This window comes from Brachypodium distachyon, chromosome 5, assembly GCF_000005505.3.
Source record: "Brachypodium distachyon strain Bd21 chromosome 5, Brachypodium_distachyon_v3.0, whole genome shotgun sequence".
NCBI lineage: Eukaryota > Viridiplantae > Streptophyta > Magnoliopsida > Poales > Poaceae > Brachypodium > Brachypodium distachyon.
This window is the reverse complement of record NC_016135.3, coordinates 19,139,092-19,166,353: the sequence shown is the minus strand read 5'-3', so window position 1 is coordinate 19,166,353 and position 27,262 is coordinate 19,139,092. Positions and strand designations below refer to the sequence as shown.

Genomic DNA, 27,262 nt, shown 5'->3' with positions numbered 1-27,262 from the left:
ATCAATAACCTGATCCTGTACACAAGAGCGAATGAAAGAAGCATCGACACCAATATGCTTGGTAAACTCATGCTTCACGGGATCACGCGCAATGCTGATAGCACATGTACTGTCCGACTAAAGAGGAGTAGGTGTAGTAACAGAAACACCAAAATCCTCAGGCAACCACCGAAGCCAAGTCACCTCAGCCGTCAAAAGCGCCATAGCACGCAACTCTGCCTCCGCACTCGAACGAGAGAGTGCAACCTGTTTCTTCGCCTTACAAGCAATAAGAGAACCACCTAGAAAAACACAATAAGCAGACAAGGACCGGCGATCCGAAGGATCACTAGCCCAGGTAGCACCTGAGTATGCCCGAAGCTGGAGCGAGCTGGAGCGTGGGAAGAAAAGACGGCGAGAGACAGTCCCACGAAGATAACGCAGAACTCGAAGGAGGTGGCTATAGTGAACATGAGTGGGAGCAGAAACAAACTGAGAACATGAACCGGATAAGAAATATCTGGACGAGTGACAGCTAGATATACCAAACTCCCAACAAGAAGACGATAGCGAGTCGGATCAGAAAGAGGCTCACCATCAGAAGCACGAAGATGAACATTGAGCTCCATCGGAGTCTCAACAGTGCGCTCATCAATAAGACCAGCACGAGCAAGAAGATCCTGAATGTACTTCTCCTGAGAAATAAAGAAGCCATCAAAGGTGGAAGAGACCTCAATCCCAAGAAAATATCGAAGGGGACCAAGATCAGACATAAGGAACTGCTCACTAAGACGTGCCTTAACAAAGGCAATATACCCAGGGTCATCCCAAGTGATGATCATATCTGTAACATCCCAAAATTTTCCCATTTTGGAATGTTAATTAATATTAATTATTTTATCTAATTTGTTTGATTTGAACATATTTTGGTTGAGAATTTTTGAGAAATTTTTAATGTTTCAGGACTTGTTTGAATTTTTCGCACCAAGTTTGAATTTTAAACAAAAGAGTGGATTAATATGATTATCCAAATTATATCACATGGTTGAAAGATTTTTACAAATTCAAAAGTATTTAATTGGGATCCACTTTTGCATCTTATGTTATTGTATGGGATTTTAATAAGCTAAATAAATCATATTCCTTTTTAAGGATCTGATAAAGGATTTATGATATCCCAAATTTCCAATTTGGATGCCATGACCGTTTGAGAGCATTGTTGGAATTATTGAATCAATTTGGAATGTTTTCCAACATTTATTAAATGATAAAGAGAGGGAATAATATGACTTTCCCAAGTATACAGTTGGAAAACATATTTAATATTTCACTTATATATTGGTTGATTACTATGTCGGTATACTCTTTTCAAAGTAATTGATCAAATAAGGAGAAGTGGGTAACATGACATCCTGGCGTGAAGATGATTTTCCAACCTTTATTAAAGAGTGGGAATAACATGACTTTCCTAATCCTATAGTTGAGAAAACATTTTCAAAACTCTCCATGTTTTTGGTTTGGCGTTAAAATCAATTATATGATTTTCCGACACATGCCTATTTGTTAATGAGAAGGAATAACGTGACTTTCCAGATTATAAAGTTGGAGAACATTCAATTTGGTACACCTAAGGTTTATTTTGTGTTACATACCCATTCGGCAATTTATTGGAACGTAGATATATTTTTCTGGATTTATTTGGAATTTATTTGAGGTTCATGTGCTATAAAACCTATTGAAGTATTTTATTCCATGAGGAAATTACTTTTATTACGTTCTAAACAGTTAATTAGCATTCGTGGAATTTTCTGGAATTTTTCCGAATCCGTTTGGTATTTTATTTGCCTTATGTGAATTTCTGACGATTTAGAGACCCAGAAAAACTATTTCTTTATTTCTTTTTCTTTTCTTCCGCGGAGTGCGTTTTCTCTGCGAGGAGGCGTGTTCTACTGAAACCCGTCTCCACTTAAGTGTACCGAAAAGATATCTTCTAATCTCAGCCATCCATCTCTCATCTAACGGCTCATCTCTCTTTTCTTTTATTTTCTTTTCTTTTTCTCTTTTTCTTTTTCTCTCCTTCCTTTCTTCTTCCTCACGATGCAACTTCATGGCTGCACAGCGCCATGGCCATGCCCAGCTTCCGGCCGCTGCTGCTCTCCAGCCACCCCCGCCGCCAAGCCCTGCCCCTGCCCTCCGCCGCTCGCCTCCATTCCCTGCCCGCGCTGCCCCTCCCCGCGCAACGCCAAAGGCCAGCCCGAGCTCGAGCTCGAGGACGGGCCGAACTCCATCGCCGCCTCCACCACGAATTCCATATTCTGAACCGTTTTCCTCCACGTTTTCTGCTCTAATTCGTGACCCACACGGCAAGGAATCCATCCCAACAAGAATCAAACCATCCCGGACTCTATCTCGTCCGAATTTTAAGCCAAACCGATTCCGTTCAAATCTCCACCGCCGCCGGCCTTATCTCAAGCTCCATCTCTCCTATAAATACCTCCCCTCGGACGCCCTCGAGAGCCCCAACCTATCCCTCGAAACCTAGCTCGAAGCCGCTGTCAATCCCGCATCCAATTTCGAGTTTTTGTCGCCGTTTTCACGCAAACTCCAGCAAGCAATTCCTACCATCTCGCCCCAAATTAACCCGAGCCACCAACTCCACTAGATCCCTATCGACGCCTAGAACACCATCCACCACAGCCTTGCCTTCGGGAACCATTGTTTCGCCGAATCCCATCAACTCCGACGAACTTTCTTGCTCTGTTTTCGAGCTGCAGTCTGTTTTGATTAGCCTACTTCGGTAGCTTGTAGATTGTCAACAGTACATCCTATTTAGCCGATTCTTTTTGCTATGCCTAGACCACGTCGTGCTCTACATATTAGATCAGTTTGCATACCCCGTCTGGATTATCTTCAGTAGTTAATCTTTATCTGAAGTTGCTATTCACAGCATCCTGCTTCTGGATTAGCCATGTTTCAAAATCGTGTAGAATATTCCATAGATCCGTTTGGTCTCAAACATTCGGCATATTATCTACTACATCATGTTCTACACATCAGTGTACTTCTTGCACAAGTTCTGTATCATCTACACTAGTGCATCGTCAACCGAAGTTGCTATCTGTTAACACTGTTACATGCTATCTGTGTTGAAACATTGATTAGCTGTATTCCGAAGTCCCTATCTTTTGATCCATTGTTCCAAATTAGATGATTCTTTCTGTCTTGACAATAATACATCAAACCCCACATTCTGCACACCTTTGTGCACCTTTTCATCTTCATCTACAGTATCCCATGATCCATAGAAGTTTGTATCTGTTAACAGCCAGAACTTCACCGTTTCAACTCCAATTCAATCCTAGCCTTTTTGTATTGATTTCTAATCCAAGTTTCCTATGCTCTGTTACATGTTATGATCTGATCAAACATGTCCTTGTCTTCAACTCATTTAGATTAGTTTTCCTTTCTCTATTTTGTCCCAAACAACTTATAGATTCTTTTCCAATCTTGACATCATAAACTCTACGTTCTTTATCTATCTTTTCTAGGTTTGAGTATAAATATAATTTGATAACCATAAATTGCATCATGAGGTTTATGTCATAGTTAGCCTTTGCATGTTAATAAGAAACAACTAATAAAATTAACTCTCATGTAGCTTTATCAATTTGCATTGATAAATTAAATGTATAGTTGTGTTTGCATTGCATAGATGCATTCAAATTAATTACTTTAGCTAAATAACAACAACATAGCATGCTATAACAACAATTAACTTGATGCTTTTTATTATCTATCATGTTCACCTAAGATGCATAGTTTGCATGATAACTTTGTCATAATGTTGCATATCTTGTATTAACTTTAGTTGAATCGTGAGTTGTGCATTGTTCATGTTTTCATAAATAAAACATGTGGGATATTAAGGGCTTAGTATTTATTCCTTAGTTATAATACCTATCAAACCATATCCATTCTTTCTAAAACCCTATCCTATGCTTTAGCAATAAAGATAATCGTCGATTATCACTTTTGGTTCTTCATTTGGATTTATTTGGAGTTATCGAACAAAGTGGTTATTGTTGTTATTTGTTCTTCACGATAGATGATTCGGAGTGCGATTATACCGAGTGTCGTGAAGAAGAAGTTTGTATCAACACAGGCCAAGGCAAGTGATACCTTTGATCATCTAGAATCCTATATTTTTGCATATGCTACTTTGTTCTACAAATTGTAAGAACGCCTGTGGAGGTCTTATTCTCTATAAAGTATTTTCAAAATGCGTTCGCAAATTATTAGTTATGACCTATGTAGTATGCCTACAGGTTGTTTGCCATGCCACCAATTACCCTAAGTTATTACTTGTATGTTTTTACAAAGTGCTTGCTACATTATTGTACCGGGAGGGATCCAAAACTATTTTCAAAATATTAAATGCTCAGCTTGAGCCGGTATATGTTTGGAAAAATATTTTCGAAATAAAACCAAAAATGTTTTCCACTGGACAGAATGGTATGTCTGAGACCATTTTTGGTTGTCGACAAGGGCAACATCCTGTTCGGTTCTGCAGATGCTCAGGATTTCGGTGGGGACCGCCGTCCAGTATCAAAAAGTTCAAGTCTTTTCCAATAGAACCCAAAAGCTTACCTGTACAACCACTTGCTATTATGGCTCTGGCTTAGTCGAGTTACTAGCGGGAAACCCTTACTTGGGTATCGTCATCCGGAGAGGGGCCAATGAGCTCATATGGGGCGGGCGGTGCCAGGATTAAGTATAGGGGGCTTCTAGTGAAAAACTTCGTCACAATCTTTACCTGTTGCCCACGCTTGTCGTTAGGCAACACTTTGGACTGATTGTGTATGGTGGGTAAAGTGTACAAACCTCTGCAGAGTGTCAATCTAATCGATTAGCCATGCCCCTGGTTACGGGCGAATTGAGCTACTAAGTCTGGTCAAGAGGAGATCTTCTAAGTTTTGTTTTCAAACTCAAAAACTGTTTTGACTCGATGGTATCCACAGAATGAGTTTCTACTCGATGGAAGTATCCACGGAATGAGTTAGGGTTACTATGTGAGTGTCAGTTTGACCCAGAATGCATAGTAAGGGAAAGCTTTGTGAGTCATCGAAGCACGGATGGCAGATCACAAAGTTAAGTCTTGTGGTGCAGATTCCACTTGACATATTAGTTTTCAAAACTATTTTCTACAAAATTCTAGAGTTAGAGTTTTCCAAAGAAAATGTATTATGAGAATTTCAAAATCCAAAACTGGCTTTTTGCAAAAGAAACCGTAGAATCCTATTTAGGACTTATCCTTAAGCATGTACTTGCATTTCTCCTAACCACACAGGTATCTACTTGCAAGTACATTCAATGTACTGACCTGCACCTATCATGTGCAGATGTTGACGTATGAAGAAAGGTTACGCAGGGTTGCGGGTCTATACTCAACAAGCCTGTGGCGTTGATGGACTCATTGGTGTTCAATTTGATTTTTCCGCTGTGTATTATAAAATATGTACTCTGGATTATTGTTTATCGTTAATAAAAAGACATGTGTTTTTGGTATTTCATCTTGGACTGTGTGTACTAGCTATTGATCCAGAGACTGTTACAGAATACACAGAGATTCTGGATCCTTACGGGTTTGGGTCGCCACAATATCATCAACATAGAGGAGAAGGAGAGTCCGACCTCGAGGAGAAAGGTGGACGAAGAGCGCTGGATCATGTGCACTGGCGGAAAAACCAGCAGCAGTGATCACAGAGGCAAAGCGCTCAAACGAGGCACGAGGGGCCTGCTTAAGGCCATAGAGAGAGTGACGAAGACGACAAACCATGCCGTCAGGAACAGAATACCCAGGAGGTGGCTGCATGTAGACCTCCTCACGCAACTCACCATTAAAAAAGGCATTCTTGACATCGAGCTGGGAAATAGACCAGTAACGAACAGAGGCCACAGCAAGAAGAGTGCGAATAGTGGTCATATCAGCCACAGGAGCAAAGGTCTCATCATAATCACGACCATGCTCCTGTTGAAAACCACGAGCCACAAGACGCGCCTTATAGCGCTCAAGAGTACCATCAGAGCGAGTCTTAACCTTGTAGACCCACTTGCAAGTGATAGGACGAACACGGGGAGGAGGAGAAACAATATCCCACGTGCCAGTGCGCTCAAGGGCAGCAATCTCCTCGGCCATCGCATGCTGCCATTCAGGATGAACAACAGCATCACGATAAGAGGATGGCTCAAGAGGAGTAGCGCCAGCAAAACCATGATGGTCAACTACAGGAAGCGGACGAGCGCGGAGGCCATATGAACGAACGGGAGGCTGCATGGTAGACGAGGCCTCACCTGAAGGACCAGGCACATCTGAAGTCTGAACAGGGGAAGATAACTGAACAGGACAGTCCGAAATATCAGGGGAAGATAACCGAACAGGGGAAACCGGAGTAGCCGGAAGTCGAGAACGACAGGTGTAGAAAAAGGATAGGAAGGCACAGGTGGAACCAAGGTAGATGGAGCATCAGGAGAATGTTGTGGCTGATCGGGAGAATCTGGTGTGTGGGGAGGAGACGACGGGGGTGAAGTCTCAAAGGGAGGATGTGAAGACACAGTGGAACGAGCAGATAATCGACTAGCTGGTATAGATGTATCGGGAAGAATCAGGAAGGAGAGATACTCTACAGGGGTAACCTCGGGAGAAGATGGGCGGGGATAGAAAGGATGAGACTCATCAAAAGTCACATCCCGAGAAATCCATATCCGACGAGTATTCGGATCCCAACACCGATAGCCCTTGTGCTCATCATCATAGCCGAGGAAGACGCACTCAACAGAGTGAGCGGTCAGCTTGGTCCGCTCGCGATCAGCTAGAAGAACGTAGCAAACGCAGCCAAATGACCGAAGCTCAGAGTAATCAGGAGAGCGATCCCAAAGACGCTCAAGAGGAATGCCACCTTTTAGAGCAGAGGATGGCTGGATGTTGATAAGATAGGCAGCGGTAGATACCGCCTCAGCCCAAAAGTGAGGAGGAAGAGAGGCAGTGATCATCAAGGCTCGAGCCGTCTCAAGTAGATGACGATGCTTGCGCTCAGCAACACCATTCTGAGCATGAGCACCGGGACAAGAGAACTGAGCAAGCATGCCCTGCTGAGCAAGGAATCCGCGTAGAGAACGAGAGGTATACTCACCAGCAGAATCTGCATGGAAAACACGAATAGGAGTGTGGAACTGGGTGTGAACCATGGCAGCAAACTTCTGATAGATAGATAAACCTCACTACGAGAAGACATAAAGTATATCCAAGTGTAGCGTGAAAAAACATCTATAAAAAGAACATAGTAGCGATGACCCCCTTTTGAAACGAAGGGAGCCTGACCCCAAACATCTGAGTGAACAAGATCAAAAGGACGCTTAGACACTGACTCACTATGAGGATATGGTAACTGAATCTGTTTACCGAGTTTACAACCCTGACAATCTAATGACACATCTCCTGAGACAGCCCCCGAAGACCTCGACGAACTAAAGACGACAGACGAGAACCACATAGATAACCAAGACGATGGTGCCACTGCTGAAAAGAGCAAGTAGACGTAACAACTGGAGTTGAAAGGCTGGCGACAGGGGCAGAGGAAGGAGAACGAAACCAGTCAAACTCCTAGAGGCCCTGAGAGTCACGACGCCGGGGGGCAGCTCCAACCAAAGCGCTCGTGCGACGATCCTGAACAGAACAAGAGTCAGCGTCGAGAATGACGCGACAACCAGAGTCAGTAAGCTGACCAGCAGAAAGAAACTGCATGGTGAGTCGAGGAACCTGAGCAACAGGAGAAACATGGAAAGTGGAATTGCTAAGAATGCCTTGACTAGCAACCGGAAGAGAAATACCATCAACTGTAAGAACATGAACTGGAGAATCTAAAGGTCTAAGGGAGGACAAGATAGAAGAATCAAAGATCATGTGAAAAGATGCTCCAGAATCGAGAATCCACGGGAATGTACCTGACTGTGGAGGCGGTCTCTCAGTGCTAGAAGACTCAGTAGCAGAACCTGCTGAGGGAGAACCAGTAGCAGCAAGCATACGACGAAGACGTGCGATCTCCTGCTCGATGGATGACAAGGCCGAGGATGTCAATGCAGAAGTCGAAGTAGACGATCCGGTGCCCGAAGACGAAGAAGCACAAGAAAGATCCCGCTTCCGCCTGAAGCAGGAAGAATAATTGTGACCATCCTTCTCGCAGTAGGTGCAATGAGGGCAACCACCACCAGAGGGAGGGCGTGATCCACCCGCCGGAGTAGGCAGCAGGGGAGCTGAGGCACTGGAATGAGGTGTAGTAGGTGGTCGAGCAGCAAGGACGGTGGGAACCTCCAATAAACCAGCACCACGCAGACGAGTCTCCTCGGCACGAAGCTCGGTGAGTGCCTGCAGTAGAGTGACACGAGGGACCCGTGCAAAGAGCTGAGCATGCCGCAGCTCGAACTCCTTACGGAGCCAAGACAAAAACTCGTAGAGACGGTGGAACTCCTTATCAGCACGAGCAGTCTGACAGCACGCACAAGTGCCACAACCAGTGGAGCGAAGAGAATCAAGCTGTCTCCAAATAGCTGAGCTCCGAGAATAGAATTCATCGATGGTAGCATCACCTTGTCGAAGTTCGTGCTCCTGACGAACCACGGAGAGGTATAGAGCATCACCAGAGGGCTGATAACGCTGGCTCAGGTGAGTCCACATTTGAAACGCCGAGGAGAAGCTGACAATCTCGAAGGAGAACTGGGGCAAAACACTGGAAACAAGAACAGCCGAGGCACGAGCATCTGCATACATCCAGCGTGTGTAGGCAGCAATAAGCGCAACACGAAAATCATCAAGTGCAAGCTTATAGTCGGAGAGCCGTTGCTCATAGGCAACAACAGCAGCATCGTCGGCCTTCTTGGCAGCAGCAACAATATCCTGGGAAGCCGTCGGATCAACAGTCGGAGGGACCGGCGGAGAAGGCTCGACCGGTTGAACGGGAGACGGTGGACACGGCACCTCGCCGGAAAGAGCGCCCCAAAGTCCAAGACCGCGCGTGTGGATGCGCATGTGGGCAACGAAGTCCGTGTAGTTGATCCTAGTGAAAGATCGAGTACGTCATAGATGGGGAGTGAATGTGACCAGTTTTAATTCTTTCTTCAAAAATGAAGACTGAAGGCTGAAGACAGTCACAGTACTTCAACAACAGGGATAACACCTAGCAATTTTACAGTAGCAGCGGAAAGAAGAAAGATGAATAGGTTTATAGCAGCAACAATGAAGACAGAACACAAAGAATCAGTTATACTTCAACAGAGAGTAAAAGTTGAGAAACGAGATCACCAGGACTGAAGACACAGGGATTTGTTTTCTGAAGTTCAGATTGTTGGCACAATCCTACGTCTCCGTTGAGGGGGCTGAGTCACACAAGACTCGCGGACACACAAGTCCACCCAATCCTCCTTAGCTAACACCTAAGTCTCGCCTAGTTACTCGTGTAGATCTTGAGGTGATCTCCGGACCTTCACAGACTGGTTGATGGCAAATCACAATCTTTGATTGCTCTTCAATGCTGACTCCTAGCCGTCTAGGTGATGCCAATCACCAAGAGTAACAAGCTTCAAGTGCTCGGCTAGAGAGGGGATCCCATTCTTCACGCTCAGTTCAGCTCTAAGGGTTTTATCAGGTGTTCTTCAAAACAACTCACTGGGGATCCCCACCGAACTCCTTCGGGGTGGGTCATCTTATATAGCCTTGGCCACAACTGATCTAGCCGTTGTCACCCGTTGGATAAAGTGATCCCTAAGACTTCAGCTCACACTTTATCACTTTGTCTCACAACGGTTAGATTAGGTGGTCAAGCACGAAAGTGACAGATTTTCAAACACATTTGAAATCAGAGTGAAGGCTTCACGCGGAAGTTTCTGTGAAGGCTGAAATGCTTTATTCTTCACTCCGACGAAAAACACACACAGAAAATGGTTTTCGCCTAAGCTAAACATGGAGAATAGGTTTCACCTGAACCAGCTCCACACTTCAAACCCCCCTTAATAGTACGACGTTCCTATACTCAAGTGAAGAAAAAGCTATGAAAAGACTATGAAGAATGCTACGCTTCATGTTCTTCACCGTTCTTAACTGAGTTCTTCATACTTCAAGCCAGTACCTGTACTTCAATTTTTAGGGGTCATCGATGCTGGTTGAACCAACTCTTCTGAGGAACTAAAACCTGAAACACTTAGTGTAAGTCATTAGTTCCTTAACCATGTTGTCATCATTCATCAAAACCCATACAGGGGCAAGGTTTCCCTTTCACCCCTCAAAAATCACCGGACAGTGATGTATAGCAACGTAGCCGGAGGACGTCATTGTACCTGTTTCTCTCTTCTTCGTCTTCTTTTTTTTAACTAGATCGGAAACTGCTACGCTGCTGTTCGAAGAAACAGAGCAGCGGAACAGAGGACTCGCCCGATCAAAGGGCCAGCGGCCGGGGTGAAGCCGTGAGGCAGCAGCGGCTGACGAAGATCCCACGAGGCAGCAGCGGCTGACGAAGACCCGTGCAGCAGCAGGCGGCCGGCGGAGATGAGATAACTTCAACATCTGCCACGCGGGGACGGGCAGGGAAGAAAGAGCTGCGGCTGCCGTGCGCGGGCAGGGGAGAGAGCTGTAGCGAATCGATCAGATCGGTTTGATCTGAATCGACGGGATTCGATCTGATTCGATCATAGGGAGGAATCGATCTGAGATTAGAGAGGAATCGATTCTGAGATTAGAGAAAACGATTCAATTTGCACGAGTTGCGCGTGCGGTGGAAAAGCAAATCCTAGGCTCTGATACCATGTTAGGAAATATGCAACTTGTATTTCCAGGAGGCCAAAGGCCAGTATATATACAGGTACAGGTGTGGCAAATATGCAGAAAACCCCTTATACAATGGGGATATAACATGGCTATACAACTACAATTCTAACAGTTTGGATCACGCGTGTGGAAGCCTCGCCAAAATTGGCGTGCCAACGATTTGGCGGAGGATTTTGCCGCCACCCTTTCGCCAGTGCCCGGACTATCCTGGGCAAACGCCGAGCCGGGCCGGGTTCGGGCCGGGCTTTCCCGACTTCATAAAAGCCTGACGGTCAAACCTGAAGCCCGAGCCCGGCCCGTCCTGAAACCCCGAAAATAGGTCATTTAAGCATTAGAATAATTATTTTTGGAATAAATAAATGTATTTTTATACCTATTTTCTTAAAAATACTCAATTTAAGCCATTTTGGGCTTTTTTTCGGGCTTTCGGGCCGGGCTTTGGGCAGAAAAGTGAAGCCCAAGCCCGGTGTACCGGGCTTCGGGGCGGGCCACCCATGCCCAGGTATAGCCCGCACGCAGAAACACAACGTGGTGACCAAATAATTGGCATGGATGTAGATTTTTGGTTCTGATCCAAATGGAGACCCTGCTAGCAGTCAACAACCTACAAATTGGTTTGGCGAGCGGCGGCTGGAATCCAAGCAGCCCCTTAATGGGCCGGACGAATCGGTCAATCGGGTCGATGCTGTATATATTGACACGGTTTGGCGGGGAACAAATTCAAAAGTAGGAACCTTTCCCGCCGATATGTCAGTTTGGATTCCGCTATTTCCCTCCGCTCTTTCAGAAACTTATATTGGAGTATCATAGTAGTGTGTTAACATTGCAATTCACAAACAAGCCAACTGAATTTTTGAAAATTTTGCCAGTAATTTTTAAACTAAGCAAACTATGGGATTACTAATAAACTTCATATCCAAATCCGGGCAGGAGGCGGAGGAGGATCACCTCGACGAGGTCATCCATATAGATTTAAGATTCGAAAGATATAATATGAGTTAAACAAGCATCAGTGCATTTTTACTCTTACAAAAGAGCCAATTGGTGGCGGTGGTCCACCACCTCTTTTTGTTGTAAAGAAAAAACCTCCTCTCTTTTATTGCCAAAAAAAACATCCCCTTTTTTCTAATGCAAACAATTAAACCTATTTGTTCCGTTATCTGTTGATGGTGGAACCCGACCATATTTTGCTCAAATGGGAAATCAAAATGAAAATTAAACCTATTGCAAAAGGCTGACATGTGGATAATGTCTGTCACCAAATTCTAATTGGATAGAAAGTGCCACTAATATTATGTAATAGTTATTTTAGTCTAATTTATTGAGTAGTCTAATTTGCTTTATCCATAGCAACGCATGGGTATTTAGCTAGTACCCAAAAACATGGGTTTGCGGTGTCTTAAGAAAGTAAAAAACTCTGGTGCAGGTTAAGGAATGCAGTTAATCTATCATGCAATATATAGACTGAATCCTCGCTGTGAGTTTCCATAGAATTAAGAAACTGGATGAAAAACCATGTCAGCTCCTAGCCCCATCTTTGCCAAATATGCCCAGCAGGCTTTGCCATACTTGATCAACCATGCGCTGCATTAACTTCAACATCTCCAATCCTAAATTTATGCTGGCCACTATTCGGGACAGCATCAGTTTAAGAAATGAAGCTGAACCAGACATGTCAAATTTTCAGAAGAACAGAAAACAGATTCAGCGTATCTTCGCTTCAAAGTGGCCTAGCCAAACATGAAATGAAGTTTAGCTCAAATGAGCACAGATCGTATGCCACAATCACAAACAATTCAAGAGAAGAAACGTACAAATCAAACATGATGACTTGCAGTTCTCTTGGTTAAACAAACCGACCTAAAAAAGAGTCAAAAGTCCCTGGACAGCTTCACTGACTCGTTCATTCACACATATATACATACATGAGTACTTGCTCCGTCCAATAAAAGATGTCTCAAGTTTGTCAAAATTTGGATGTTTTTAGACATGACTAAGTGTATAAATGCATTCAGAACACTCCCTGCTGGTCCTCCTCGTCCGCAGAAACTGCTTCCATTGCTGCAGAAATACAACATTCAGAAATCAAACCAGCTGCTCTTCACAGAAACAAGGACCGACAAGTCGCACTAACCCAAACAGCATAATTTATCAACAACAGCTTCCCTAAGTAACAGTCACACTTGAGAAAAATCATTAAGAGAAGATGGACTTGCTACTCCAGAGATGAAAAGAGAAGCTCTGTTTCATGAGCCCTTGCATAAGCGTCCATATTTTTTACGAGAAGCTATCATCCCCTCCGTTTAATAATTCTTGTCTCAAATTTGCCTAAATATGGATGTATTTATTCCTAAAATGCGTCTAGATACATGTAATATTTCAAGGATGTAGAAGTTTCAACCATTCACAATAATCCCTAGTTGCATCTAATCCAATTTCAAGGAATGTCGATAGTAATTTGAATCAACCAGGTTCCCCCTAAGAGGCTGAAACATAAGAAAAGTTTCAAAATATAGCAAGGGCAACTAGATGCATATGAGATTACAATCTTCTACATTGTTATGTGATTAAATTGGATAGTACAAGCCGCCGGACTAAATAATCACAAGTCATCATTGTATTTTCTTACACAAATTCACGTCACTTATTTTGGTACGGAGGGAGTATGACATTCAATCTTCCACACTATTGTAGTTTTGTGTGTCTAATGGGAATACTACTAGCAGCCTGGGCAAATGGGTATATATTCCCAGATCTCAATTCACAACCAAGCAGACATAAATAAACCTGTAACTGGAGTGTAGAAGCTGATATAGGGAACGATGATAACTTCATAGTTGCTTGCCCTGCAGGTGTACACCTTACGGACATGGCCTGTCCTGAGGTCCATGGACATCACCGTGTTACCGGTCCTTACGAAAACGAGGCCGAGGCCGTCCGCGAAGCCGACAATCTGAGGTGGCTTCCTGAGGCCACTTGTGCGAAGCAGCGTCTTGTGCCGGATGACTCTCTGCTCCGTCTACTCCGGATATCCGTCAGGCCGGGCTTCATCGACCACAGGTGGATGCTGGCATTGGAATTGTCTTCGAAGAACCGGGCATTCTGCACGCCGGCAAACCCAAGCGAGCCGTCCTCCGCCTTCATGATGGCGGTGCAGGAGTAGTCATCATGCTGGGGCGGCGGCCAGATCACGGAGAGCTCCTGCGCGACGACGTCGTACGCGATGATCTTGGAACGGATCCAGGGATCGCAGGCGAAGTAGACCGTGTTCCCCACGAGGACGCTGGGCCGGTCATCGATGGACGCCGGCTCCTCGATCTTGACCCGCTCGCTCCAGTTGCCGGTCTCCGAGGAGTAGGTGCAGGCGAACGTGATGCCGTCGCCGCCGAAGCCGACGAAGGCCACCATGAAGGGGCTGCAGCGACAGTCGAGGTGGTCGCAGCCGGCGGCGGCGCAGAGCACGGCGGCGTTGAAGCCGTCGATGTACGCCGGCATGCCGGGGATTTTCCGCTGCTCGTCCGTGACGGGGTCCCAGACGACGAGACCCCGGCGGCGCTCGACGCCGTGGAGGAGCACGCGGCCATGGCGGGCGTCGAGCACGTTCATGCCGGCGCGGTCGGGGGCCGAGGGGACGAAGGAGGAGTGGACGAACCGGGCCATGCCGTCGAAGTGCTCCTTGAGGTTGACGACGAAGCCGAGCATGGGAGGTGTTCGGTAGAATGCGCGGTAGCGGCGGAGGAAAGGTTGGTCCGTGAGGAGGCGGCGCCAGCGCCAGCAGACGGAGGAAGCCCGCACGAGGCTCCCGGGGTTGTCCGGCGGGACACGGAGGAGGATCTCCGGCACCAGGTCGGCGATGGTCGTCTGAGGCGCCGCCGGCGCGTGCGCGTGGCGAGGGCGCTTCGGCGGCGGCGTGGCCATGGTTAGGTCGAGGGGGTTTAATGGGCCGGACGAAACGGGCCGATTTGCTTTATATATCGACACGGATTGGCGGGCAACAAATTCAAGCTTTAACGCCAAAGAGCGGTGGGACGCGCGAGTAGAAACCTTTCCCGCGTCAGTTTGGACTCCGCTGTTTCCCTCCGCTCTTTCAGAAACGTGTTTCAGATAGTGTCATAGTAGTGTGTTAAGTGTTAACCTTGCAATTCGCACACAAGTCCACATAATTTTTTAAAAACTTGCCAGTAATTTTTAAACTAAGCAAAGTATGAGATTACTACTCCCTCCGGTCAAAATTATTTGTCGAAATATTACATGTATCTAGACGTTTTTTAAACATAAATATATCCATATTTGAGCAAATTTGAGACAATTAATATGAGTCGGATGGAGTAATAAACTTCATATCCAAATCCGACAGGAGGTGGATCACCTCGACAAGGATTTACATTTCGAAAGATAAAATATAAGTTAAACAAGCAGTAGTGTATACCCAAAAACAAGGGTTTGCGGTGTCTGAATGGTCAACAATTGGAAATATCCGTTACTGTGGATTACAACTGAAGTCTATTCTTCCCAGTTCAAGTCTGTTTCTGTTAAGAAAGTGAAAAACTCTGGTGCAGGTTAAGGAATGCAGTTGATCTATCATGCAATATAGACTGAATCCTCGCTGTGAGTTTCCATAAAATTAAGAAACTGTATGAAAAACCATGTCAGCTCCTGGCCCCATGCTTGCCCAATATTCCCAGCAGGCTTTGCAATACTTGATCAACCATGCGTTGCATTAACTTCAACATCTCCAATCCTAAATTTATGCTGGCTACTATTCGGGACATCATCAGTTTAAGAAATGAAGCTGAACCAGACATGTCAAATTTTCAGAAGAACAGAAAACAGATTCAGCGTATCTTCGCTTCCAAGTGGCCTAGCCAAACATGAAATGAAGTTTAGCTCAAATGAGCATAGATTGTATGCCACAATCACAAACAATTCAAGAGAATAAACATACAGATCAACCATGATGACTTGCAGTTCTCTTGGTTAAACAAACCGACCTAAAACAGAGCACTTGCAGCAGAGTCAAGACTCAAGAGTCCATGGACAGCTCACTGTCTTGTACTAACAACTGCGGTAGTCTGCCTTCAGAATTTAGATCAACCTGGAAAGTTAGTGCATTCTGCTTTTTAACCATGCTATAGTTTATTCACACATATATGAGGTAGGATTATGTGATTTTGTAGGTTTACAAGTCTGGGATCAGTATGTCTTCTCTAGATTGGAGAAAATACAATTCTTCAAAAAATCCATTGTAACTTTTCAAAAGAACGAAGAGAATTTATGGAGAAATCAATAACAAGGAAATAAAATAGCATCACAATTTTCATAAAATATGGGAAAGGCTCCATAAATTCTAATAAAGAAATATTAAAGCATGCGGGCAGCTGGATGGTTTGGTAGCACAAGCAGTGACAGCTTCAAACATTTGGCTTCCTTTTGAGGCATAACAATTATTATTCTTAGACATCCCTTGCGATTTGTTTATGTGAATCATCCATCTCTGGAAGCCTAGTTTGGTCACAATATGTCAGGTCCATGGTCAAAAAAATAGACGAAGCTGAATATGTGATCCGGCAGCCTTGTTCAAGAAACACAATATATACTAAACCAAAACACGCGGATTCAATCCTCTGCGGGAAAAAAAAAACAGGGTAAATGTATCTTAAGTTCCAAGTGGCCGTACATAAAGAACTTACAACCCAGAAGAACATAAAAGGTTATCTAATGTAATTTCACTGCAAATTCCGAATTTTGATTAGATTTTCTATTTTCAGTTTCCCTTATATCGCTAATTGAAAAGTCAAATATAAACTACAGTCTGACTAAACATTTAGCATTTTTGTTTCTTTCGCTGATGGAAATACTCCTACATGACAACCACAAAAGGACATCTCAAATCTATGAGAAGGGGTTGCAAAGGGCACCGTACGTAGTGAAATGCAAATCTGAAAATTTACAACCACAGGATCCTACTGGATGAACACACCAGATGTAATGCCCCTCTAATCACTTAAATGCATTTTGCACAACCATTTCTTCAGGTTTAGCATATTATACCAACCGAAAACACACAAACAGGGTCTTAATTAGCTCCAATACTTGCAATTCCAGGTCCAAGTGCATGCCTTGAAAAGCTTGTTGTAAAGTGAAACAGAATCAGACATGTTCAAGTACTAGAAGATTAAATAAAAGGCGGATCAAACATAATCTTCATTTCCATGTGGCCTTGCCAAGCATGAACTGAACGTCAGCTCAAACAGGATAAAATTTAAACTGGAGGCAAAAATCAAGAGCTGGAATCACAAAGGGTTCAAGATAGATTCAAGTTTAATTGGTTGATCATTGTATTCTTAACTGGCTGCGTGAATCTGACATTACAGCAGCCTGAAAAGATACAATGCGTGGAGCTTTCCACCACGGGATAGTTCAACACATATAAGAGGAATCTGATTTTGTAGGTTTACAAGATTAGGCTTTGTATATCTGCTCCAGATTGGGCACAAGGTAACATGAATAAATAAATTGATAAGTTTTCACAGAAAGAAGACACTAATAATTAATAAGTTTCTAGTCATATCCAGCCAATTTCAACGCACAACAAGTTAAAGCAAACCAAATTAAAGGTAGCATAGTAATCAACTCAATGCATCCGAGATTACACATACCATATGGTGTTTTCACTTCATAGTTCATACACTCATTTTCTTAAGCATTGATATTTCTTGGCAAAATAGCAGGCAGTCCAGCTTTTCACTGCAAGCTGATGTTCCAAACTAAAGAGCCAGGGGGGAAGGAAGAATACGAATGGTTTACCACCTTACAAAGAAGCCCAACTTGTGCTATAAAGAGTTGTGTACCCCCCAAAGCCCCAGCAGCGATATATGTAAAATCCACCTTGTTCCAGCATATAGGGTTTGTCATTGGAAATACACTCCCTGCTGGTCCTCCTCGTCCGCAGAAACTGCTTCCATTGCTGCAGAAATACAACATTCAGAAATCAAACCAGCTGCTCCTCACAGAACAAGGACCGACAAGTTGCACTAACCCAAACAACATAATTTATCAACAACAGCTTCCCTAAGTAACAGTCACACTTGAGAAAAATCATTAAGAGAAGATGGACTTGCTACTCCAGAGATGAAAAGAGAAGCTCTGTTTCATGAGCCCTTGCATAAGCGTCATATTTTTTTACGAGAAGCTATCATCTATATCATTATGATTCCAAGTGACATATTTTCAAAATGTAAGTGCCGACTGAAAAATCACAGAAGGCATGCAACTAATACCTGGAAAGTAGAAGTTCATGTAAGGAACGACTGCCTGGCGTGGATCGAGCTCATCGAGCACGAGCACATTTCTGACTCGTCCTGACTTGAGTTCAACCATGTAGACACAAAGACCCGTGGCCACAAAAATGATACCAGCACGCTCAGCAACACCACTCAAAGATGCGCTAGGATAATGTTCCCATCGCGAGACTGGGACGCTGCCATCAGGAAGCAGTTTCTTGAGATCGATTGCCCGGCATTGCGCCCATCTCTCTTCTCCCTTGGTGGTTGTCTGCCTTGACCACAGGGTTAGGCTCGTGTCATCCAAGCTAGCGAAACCCAGCCCACCATTTTCCGCCACCATGAGTCTCCCATCAGACAGGAGTGGCAACTCGGAAATTGACAAGCGAGGCGTGGTAAGCTGGTACTCGATGATGTCCTTAGAGCCAGAGGCATTGAAGTAGAGGACATCTCCCACTAGGACGCTAGGTGCCATCTCGACAGCAATCCTCCCGCAAGGGTCGTGAAAAAGAGACCCGCTCGCTCCACGCGCCAGTCTCCGACGAGTATACGCAGCAGAAGTAGAACATGGACATCCCAATTTCGGAGTAGAGGAAGACCACACGGAAGGGCCCGCCCTGGCAGCCGGTGTGGTCGCAGCCTTCCACGGCACAGAGCACCGCCCCAGTGCTCTGCTCCGCGCAGGCTGCTCGTCCGTCAAGGGGTCCCATACGACATGCTCTTCAATGTACGGCGGGTGTGTTGTGTAGAAGAGGGCGCGGCCGTGGCGGCAATCGAGCAGGTGCCACTTGAAGTGGTCAGGTTCGGCGGGGCGGAAGGCGGAGGTGGGGGGAGAATCGTGAGTTGTAGCCGAAATTGGTGCTGTGGAGGAGGCCCAGCAGGTGAGGTCCCCCGTGGAGCTCGCGGTAGCGGCGGCGGAAGGCGGCGCCGGCGAGGAGGCGGCGCCAGGGCTTGCAGATGAGGGAGGCGCGGACGAGGCACGCGGGGTCGTCGGGAGGGAACCGGAGGAGGACCTCCTCCACGACGTCGTTCATCAGCGACGGCACCGACATTGGATGGAATGGAAGGCGAGGGTTTCAGAAGCAGAGACAAGTTGGGGGAGACGAAGCTGTGCCTAGGGATTAGTTTCACTGACACGTGGGGCCGGACCGACAGCGAGAGTGGGACCGTTGGACTTGTAAGAAATAAAAAAAAAACAAGACCACCGGAGTATTCCGGATTTTTAGAACCTCGCTATATATACTCCGTCCGCTGCCGTATGAATGCTGCCTCCGTCCAATAACAAGGTGCGTATTAGTTTTCTTTTGACCAATGCTTTGACCACAAATTACTCTATTAATATAAAGTTATATAACATAGTTTCATATCCATTATATTTTACTCAAAAATATTTACTTATGGTTATGATTTTAATCACATTAGTCACACATTCATGAAGTAATTTGTGATCAAAGACTTGGTCAACCGAACTCTAATATGTCCCTTATTGTTGGATGGAGAGAGTATATTTAGACGTTTTTAGGCATATATATATATATATATATTTTATATATATATCTGGACAAATTTAAGTCACTTAATTTGAAACGGAGGGAGTAAAACCTAAGCCCGGAGAAACTAGCCTTTATGAAGTAGAAGAATGCAAGCATGGGAGGCGTGCGGTGGAAGTTGGTATGGGCGGCAGAAGGCAGTGCCGGCGAGGAGGCTGCGCTATGGCGTGCATACGAGTGAGGCGCGAACGAGGCATGCGGGGTCGTTCGGCGGGAGGTGAAGGAGGATCTCCTCCACGATGTCGCTCATCAGCAACGGCACCGACATTGGACATTGGACCAGACAGGTTCCCAAAAAAAACGGAGAAAACAAATCGGTGACTGCTAGACATATATTTCCTCTTCAAGATATCTTGTCATTTCCCCTCTGCATTCTCTAATTTTCACAAACATTTACATAGTAAGCTAATATTCATGAAATCCGAATCCAAAACACCCAGTCCCCCTAGGTCTTTCGGAGTGCACACATATGAGCAATTGACGAGATGGTATTTTCTAGTACCTTGATCTTCCGGCCACGACAATCTGGCTCTCTCAAATAATCCAACCTCGACCACAAGGGTTCTTCATAATATGAGATTATGCAGGACTCCCTCTGTCCCCAATTAATTGGCATCGGCCTTTTTGCAAAAAAAAACCTATAAATTTCCAAAATAAACCTGCAGTCCACATCTCCAATCAAACGTGGACTGCGCGTTAATTTCGAAAATTTACAGGGAGGTTTTCGCAAAAGTTCCAATAAAACGTGGACTGCAGGTTTATTTCGAAAACTTACAGGGGTTTTTTTGAAAAAAAGCTGGCGCCAATTAATTAAGGATTGAGGAAGTACAATACAGATATGTAATCAAAGAGAAGGCTCAAGAGAACATCTGCAATCAGGCTAACAAAGACCACACCAAGTTCTAGAGGAATGCCATAGCAGATTAGCAGGCTCACACTGGACATTCGACACCAAGTAGCAGGCTCACACCGGTCACATAGATAGCCACCCCTAGACAGTTCCAGACCATAATCCAACTCCTATTCAAGTGTATAAGTGGATTGCCTAGCCTTTTTCATCAGATCGGTCTTTTGGTTGCGTTGGCTAGCGCATGAAGCTTGACATGGTATCAGAGCCAAAGGTCTCAAGTTCAAGTCCTGGTTTTCACAATTTATCTTAAAAATTGCTTTTACCGCCTCTGTCCATGTATTGGCCTCTAGATCCACTATACCTCGGAGTTTACATGTGTTGACTTCTCTTCACCGTCACACGGGTTGCGTTGGCTAGCGCATGAAGCTCAACAACTCCAGGCAACAACATGAAAAGGTAACCACAGATTGAGCGAATGAGCCATCGATTTTATTGAGAGAAAACTAACCCTCTAGAGGGCCTCCATCACCAGCTTCCCGTTATGGTTTTGCTTGACGTCCTCGGGCAGATTCAGGATACGTGTCGTGCCAGCGACTCCGTCTCGGGGTGATGCTGCATGCGTCCATAAGACAGAACTAAGCACCTAAACTAACATGAGGAGATGCGAGAAAATTATATAAGGTTGAGCTATTTATAGATCCATCGGTGGGCGGGACACGGCGACAGATGGGTGGAACGGCACATACGGCGTTAGCGTTTAGCGTGCGCCCGTGGGCGGACGTTGGGGCGGAACATCTCACTCCCCGGGTAGTAGAGCTGGTGCAGCTGCGGCGGCGGCGGCCCGAACCGTTGCGCCGGGCCGCACTGCAGCATGTTGAAGTGGAAGGCGAGGTCCGAACGAGCGAGCGTGGGGAACGTGGTGCACCACGATGGCAGCTCCATGAAAGGGCGAACGTGGGGCTGACGAATGATGGGTGGAACTCTCGGGCGGTGGCGCTCAGTGGCCTAGGGCTGTAGGGGGTCCGCGAGACGCACCCGCTACTGATCGAGCACTAGGTAACTTCTCATGTTATACAGAGGTGGGATCCAAGCGACGGCGGGAGGGAACCGTCCGCCCCAGCCAACCGAAACATCTTTTGTGGGAACCAGGTAACATTTTTGTTTCAACACGTACCTCTGCTTTTTACGGTAGAATATCATGAGAAAATTTGTCCAACACGTGGTAACAAGTACAATGTGAGGTATCTCGTTGAGTTTGGGTTTGATTTATTTTTACCGTATAAGATGTGGTACCCGTGGAAACACAAGTAAGATGTCACAAAATAACCGCAGGAAAGGCAAAAGGCCTCTTCTACAACAATGACAAGGGATTGGTTTCACTGTAAGGTGGGGCCGGGGCGACAGTGAGAGTGGGACTGGAGATTAAGTATAGATTTGTTTGAATAAACCCCCTTCTCTAAGAAACAATTACAAAGGAAATCCCCTCTGGATCGGCCGCTGCCTTGCCTTATCGGCGTGGATTGGCCTCCACGGTGTCTGATCTTCGTTGTTGGCCGCCCATCGCTCTTCCTTCTCTCGCTTCCTCCCTCGCTCCCGCTCTTCACCAATGGCGGTCACCTCCAACCTCACCGCGACCGCCGCCTCCGCCGCGCCGACCGCCCTGAGAACCTCGCCTCCTCCTCTTCCTCCCTTCATCTCCCTCCGGCCCATCTCTCGCTGCTCCAGGCTCCATTCCGTCAAGACCAAGGTTAGTTAACTTGCCACTCTCCGCCTTGGCGCCTTCCTTGCCTAATTGCTTCTTTCTCCCTAATAAGTAATAACCCCTAATTCCCTATGCGTGTTCTTATAAAGTGGAGCGTAAAGGATGGATGGATTTACTTTTGCTAGCGTTCTTGAATTGTGTTTGCTTCTGTTCTCATCCATGGCTAAAAGTGCACTTGAATTTGGGTGCGTTGCATGGACGTTGTTGTTTCAGTTCAGGAATTGGGAATTTGGGTGCGTTGCCTGGTGCAGTTTCTGCTGGGTGGCATTTTCAGATGTTTTGTTGATGTCTGTTAGCTTGGCCGGCCTGCGTGCTGTGCAGGGTGCAAAACTTGTATCTTTTCCTTTGTTGTCCAACATTTGTGCTATGTGGCGGTTTCTTTACTGGAAATCGGTGGTCAAAATAAAAAGTTCAGGAATTGGTTGATACTCGGACACTCGGTCTCATAAGCCATAGTTAAGGGCGACAGGGCGTGACGATCGATTCTGTTGTATTTGGTTGGACTACTTGAGAGTTGAGACTGATAGATGAACTCATGGTCGTGGAATCAGCCTAGCTTAGCTGCATGATCGACGAGCGAGAGTCCGAGATTAGATATGTAAGGAAGAGAAAATTGTTGCAAGCATGCGGAGGAAGATATTTATGTTTTTCTACATGAGTAGATGAATGGGAAGGTGTCACTATTACAGAATTTTTTTTTGAGAGATACTATTACAGAAAATGACGCCATGTCTCACATGATGAACAAAACAATCTCACAAAGACAGTTTTTTTTGTGAAAAATGCACACCATAACAGTCCTGTCACAATGGCTAAACATCTTATAAATGGGAACAGAGGGAGTATATAGTAGTTTGAGCAGTCTCTGATCTTATCAGTTATCATCCATGTTTTTTTGTGTTACTGTACTTGCCAGGAAGTCCAGATAAGTTTGTGTTGTGAATATATTTCCGTTAAAGCTTCCAATTTAAGGTGTGGTGTCATGACGGGATTCGATGCCCGTTTAGTTTGGCCAGTTTGGCATCATATCACTGGAGTCGGTTTCCCGCGTTGATCCCTTGTTTCAAGCCGAGTTATCATAGAACCTCTACCTTTTCCTCTTTTAATGTTTGGTAGGGAAATTGTTCTGGGTAAGGAAAAAAATATGCTCCAGATTGTTATTTCTTCAGATAAGAAAAAAAATGTTCGCAGCTTCTCTTTCTCCTTGGTTGTGTTCTCTTGTAAAGTCTGAAAATCGTTCCATCTACACAGGCCACAGAGAAGGGCCAGGGCGGAAAGAAGCCTGTCAAAGCATAGTCTTGTTTGCGCCGACTGTGAAGGAAACGGTAAACCTTCTTTTGTTTAAACTAGAAGATACTCAACGCGTTGCTAGGATGATCAATTCTAAGATGCTGAGGAAGCTTAAAACAGAATTAGACATTTTATATAAATCATGTCTCAATATTTCAATTGGATCAGAGATCCATAATTCCTACGTTGGTGTGGCTCTTCCTGAAAAAGGCCAATTTGTGTGCATTAATGCCCAATGACCTCACCGACTGAAATGCTGTGTTTCGGTTTGTAAAAATGTTATGCCAAATGACAGGCGCAATCGCATGTGGCCAATGCAAGGGAAGCGGGGTGGATTCGGAAGACCATTTCAATGGCCGATTCAAAGAAGGAGCAATGTGCTGGCTTTGCAGGTAAAAATAAGTCTTCGTTCTCACTGACAGAGGTCCTTTAGTCATGCTACATTTTAATCACAAAACGAATTAAACTAACTAGGGAATCTCTTCTCCTGGCCGAAAATTTTCAAATTCTGTAGAGGGAAGCGTGAGGTCTTATGTGGGAGCTGCAATGGCGGCGGCTTCTTGGGAGGATTCATGAGCACTGCCAATGATACTTCCGAGTGAATGGTTCATCTTGTTCTTTCTGTTCGTTGGCGTTTGGGAAATATATATGTATCATTTTCACCTGTGTATCCGCTCGAAGCAATCTGCTAGTTAGTATTCGGGGGGCATTTATCGCATTTAAGAAGTCTAAATTTTTTGTATTTGCGACAAACTATGTCGTCGAAACTCCTCAGAGAAAATATATGTTTTTGATATCAGGCCTTGCCTTGGTTCGGTTTTCCACATGGCTTCTCTAACTACTCCGTAGTTTTTTAAAGCTATACTTACGATGTGTTTGGAACAACTCCAGCTCCACGGATTTGGTTGAGCTAGTCATTTTGTAGCTTCACTTTTTCGTGAAGCTGGAGCCGGAGGTATGAGAGATGTTTAGTAGTTTTATATTGTGCATTTTTGAAGTGACCACAGCTACAGCTCCAAACTAAAAAGAGCTGTCCCAAACACATACGTAGGATTGTTGTCAATTGTTGTGCACACGCTAAAATGAGAAATCAATATTAACCCCTGACATCGTGGTAAAGTTCAAATTACAACCCTCAGCATCAGCCATTTCCAAGACCAAAGTGCAAACCAAAAACATAGATATCAGGACAAAGTCGTGAATAATTCTGCCATTTCCAAGATCATTTCCTGGTTCTTGAAGATCTACCTATATATGTTCCTGTATCAGTTGGGTTGAGATCGCTAACCTTGTTCAAGGTACTAGCTGCAACCTTGTGCATTGAATCTCCTATCGTAGTAAATCTGATAGATAACTCCCAACATTTTCCAGTTACCAGGGTGTGTCTGAAGTCAACTACTGATGGGCAAACATGGGTAAGTCTGAAGTCACGATAACAACGAATTCTACATAATGGTGACCACAAGGCCACAATGGTCCATTTTTCAGGATTGACAAACACACAGTGGTTGCAGCAAGTACGAAAGGAACAATACACCGACTAAATATGAAAGAAACAATACCCAATTAAAACGAAATGTTATGCTGTAATGTAGTTTGCGACTCATGATCATGAAGAATTCGACAAGATGAACCTTACTTGGGATGACTAACAACGTTCTTACTTAAACTGTCTAAGGGAAACAAAAAACGAAAACACTACTTATGTTGCAGGATAGCAACAACAGAACAACACGGTAAATTTGCTCAATTGTCAGGTACAATCATCAAGCAGGTCAGATGGCAATCTGCCGCTATAGCACGACCTCGAAATGTACAGAGTAAATCTCAAGCATGTCATTGCTCACCAATTACACCTGCCAAGATACTCCTTCCGTCCCATATTAAGTGACTCTAATTTGTCAAAATATGAATGTATCTATAGTATCTATACTAAAAAAGTGTCTAGATACATCTAATAAAATGTCACTTAATATGGGACGGAGGGAGTATATGTTAATTCTGAACTCAGAAGGTTCATTTTAGCATGGAAACCAAAACTGCGCCCTATATTCATATATTGAATCCAGCAAGTTCATACAAGTTTTTTTTTCTTTTTTTTTTGGGCGAGAGTACAAGGTATTCAACAAAAAGCATCAGCAGTATGGAAACAAAACTTTCATGCCAACGGCATAGCCTAATAACTCACAGCCAACGCTCAGAAGGACCCAAGTCACCAATGGTGCTTATACTGCACCAAAATTCAAACTAACAGCTAACTATAAGCAATATCAGTCAAACAGACTGGAGGGGCATGTTTGAGATTGAATAACTGCGAAATTTGCGTAAACAAATGAATGTAAGAATGGAGATTCAGTACTCTGCTTATCAGTGTAAGGAATGGGAAACTCATTCATAGTTCAGCTGTTTTCAGAGAAGACAGATATCTGACAGGCCTGTCAATTAACTTAAACTAGCCATGCGGTGAATGCTGAACTCCTTTAGAGGAGCATAGTGCTACATGAACTAAATGGAAGTATGGTTACGACCGGGCTTCTGGCTAAATGATATTTTTCTAACACTATTATTCTCATTACACAAATTTTTGCTCTCGGCTCTAATGTAATCTACTATCTTCAAAGCATTGACAAAATTAGGTTTGCGACGACAGCTTCAGATTGGCAACAAAGAAAAGCATATTAGCATAAATCTTGCCAATTGCAACCTTGGTCCTATATCATTTCCATTCTGACTAATTATTCACAAATGTCAAACATCCAGAAGTTGGTAGGCTTGATGGTGGTAACTGGAGGAGTGCAGAAGCTCGTGTAAGGAAAGATATTGTGGAAGTTACCCCACCGGAGCACCTTTTTCGCCCGCTTCGATCTCAGATCAACCATGAAAACACCAACATTTGTTCACGAAAATGATATCGGAAGTGCAACCCTTGGCAAATCCGATCAAAGTTGCCGATGAGTATCCCGGGTCGCTAGGGGAGAGCATCTGGAGCTTGATAACCCTACTTCTTTCCCACCCTGCAGCTCCGCCAAGACCCATCTTCAGCGACCACAGGTGGAGGAGGTTGAACCTGTCAAAGCCAGCGAGCCCAAGCTCACCATCCTCCAGCGGCATGAGCATGATGCCACCCGCATGATCAAGCAGCTAATCTTACAGATGAAGTAGAGCGTGTCTCCCACTAGGACAGAGGGCACCAACTTAAAGTTGCAATCTAGCTGAAGATAGGACGGCGTGCTCCACGCATGGGTCTCCCAGGAGTAGAAAGGAAGGGAACAACAACCCCATGACAGTCAAGGTGGTCACAGAACTGTGGCGCAGAGCACCATGCCAAAGCAGCAGGTGCTGCTTCTCGCCGGTCATCCACTCTCGTCTGTCTCTGTCTCCTCCACAGGTAGGATTCGCGGAGTAACCAGTGACGCCAGTATACAAAAAGATCAAAAGATGTCATTAGTTGTTCCTTGCAAGCTCTCCATATATTTGAGATTGCCCCAAGTCAAACTTTGTTAGCTTTGATCAAGTTCATAGAGAAAAAATATCAACATATATAACACCAAACCAAATCAATATGAAAATTGACAAAGTTTGACTTAAGACAGCTAAATGTACATACATTTTGGAGAAAAATAAAAAACATAAACATGAACAGAACCAAACCTGTTTTAGAATCTTTTCTCGTAC

At 44.7% G+C, this 27,262-nt stretch overlaps 2 protein-coding genes and 1 pseudogene across 2 annotated transcripts; 1 reads left to right on the top strand and 2 right to left on the bottom strand.

The window, feature by feature from the left end:
* Window positions 1-12,532: 12,532 nt before the first annotated feature.
* On the bottom strand, window positions 12,533-14,793 carry LOC100845262. Its single transcript, XM_024455507.1, is given in 3 exon segments — window positions 12,533-12,913; window positions 13,640-13,894; window positions 13,897-14,793. Coding segments are annotated over 3 exon segments (1,179 nt in total). The 5' UTR covers window positions 14,771-14,793; the 3' UTR covers window positions 12,533-12,863.
* Window positions 14,794-17,448: 2,655 nt separating this feature from the next.
* Window positions 17,449-18,741, bottom strand: LOC106865575. Its single transcript, XM_014895800.2, has 2 exons — window positions 18,133-18,741; window positions 17,449-17,819 (listed from the first exon to the last, which is right to left on the bottom strand). The coding sequence occupies exons 1-2, from the start codon at window positions 18,608-18,610 to the stop codon at window positions 17,764-17,766; spliced, it is 534 nt and encodes a 177-aa protein (XP_014751286.1). The 5' UTR covers window positions 18,611-18,741; the 3' UTR covers window positions 17,449-17,763.
* A 3,290-nt stretch (window positions 18,742-22,031) lies between these two features.
* LOC100840785 lies at window positions 22,032-24,409 on the top strand (annotated as a pseudogene).
* The last annotated feature ends 2,853 nt before the right edge of the window (window positions 24,410-27,262 follow it).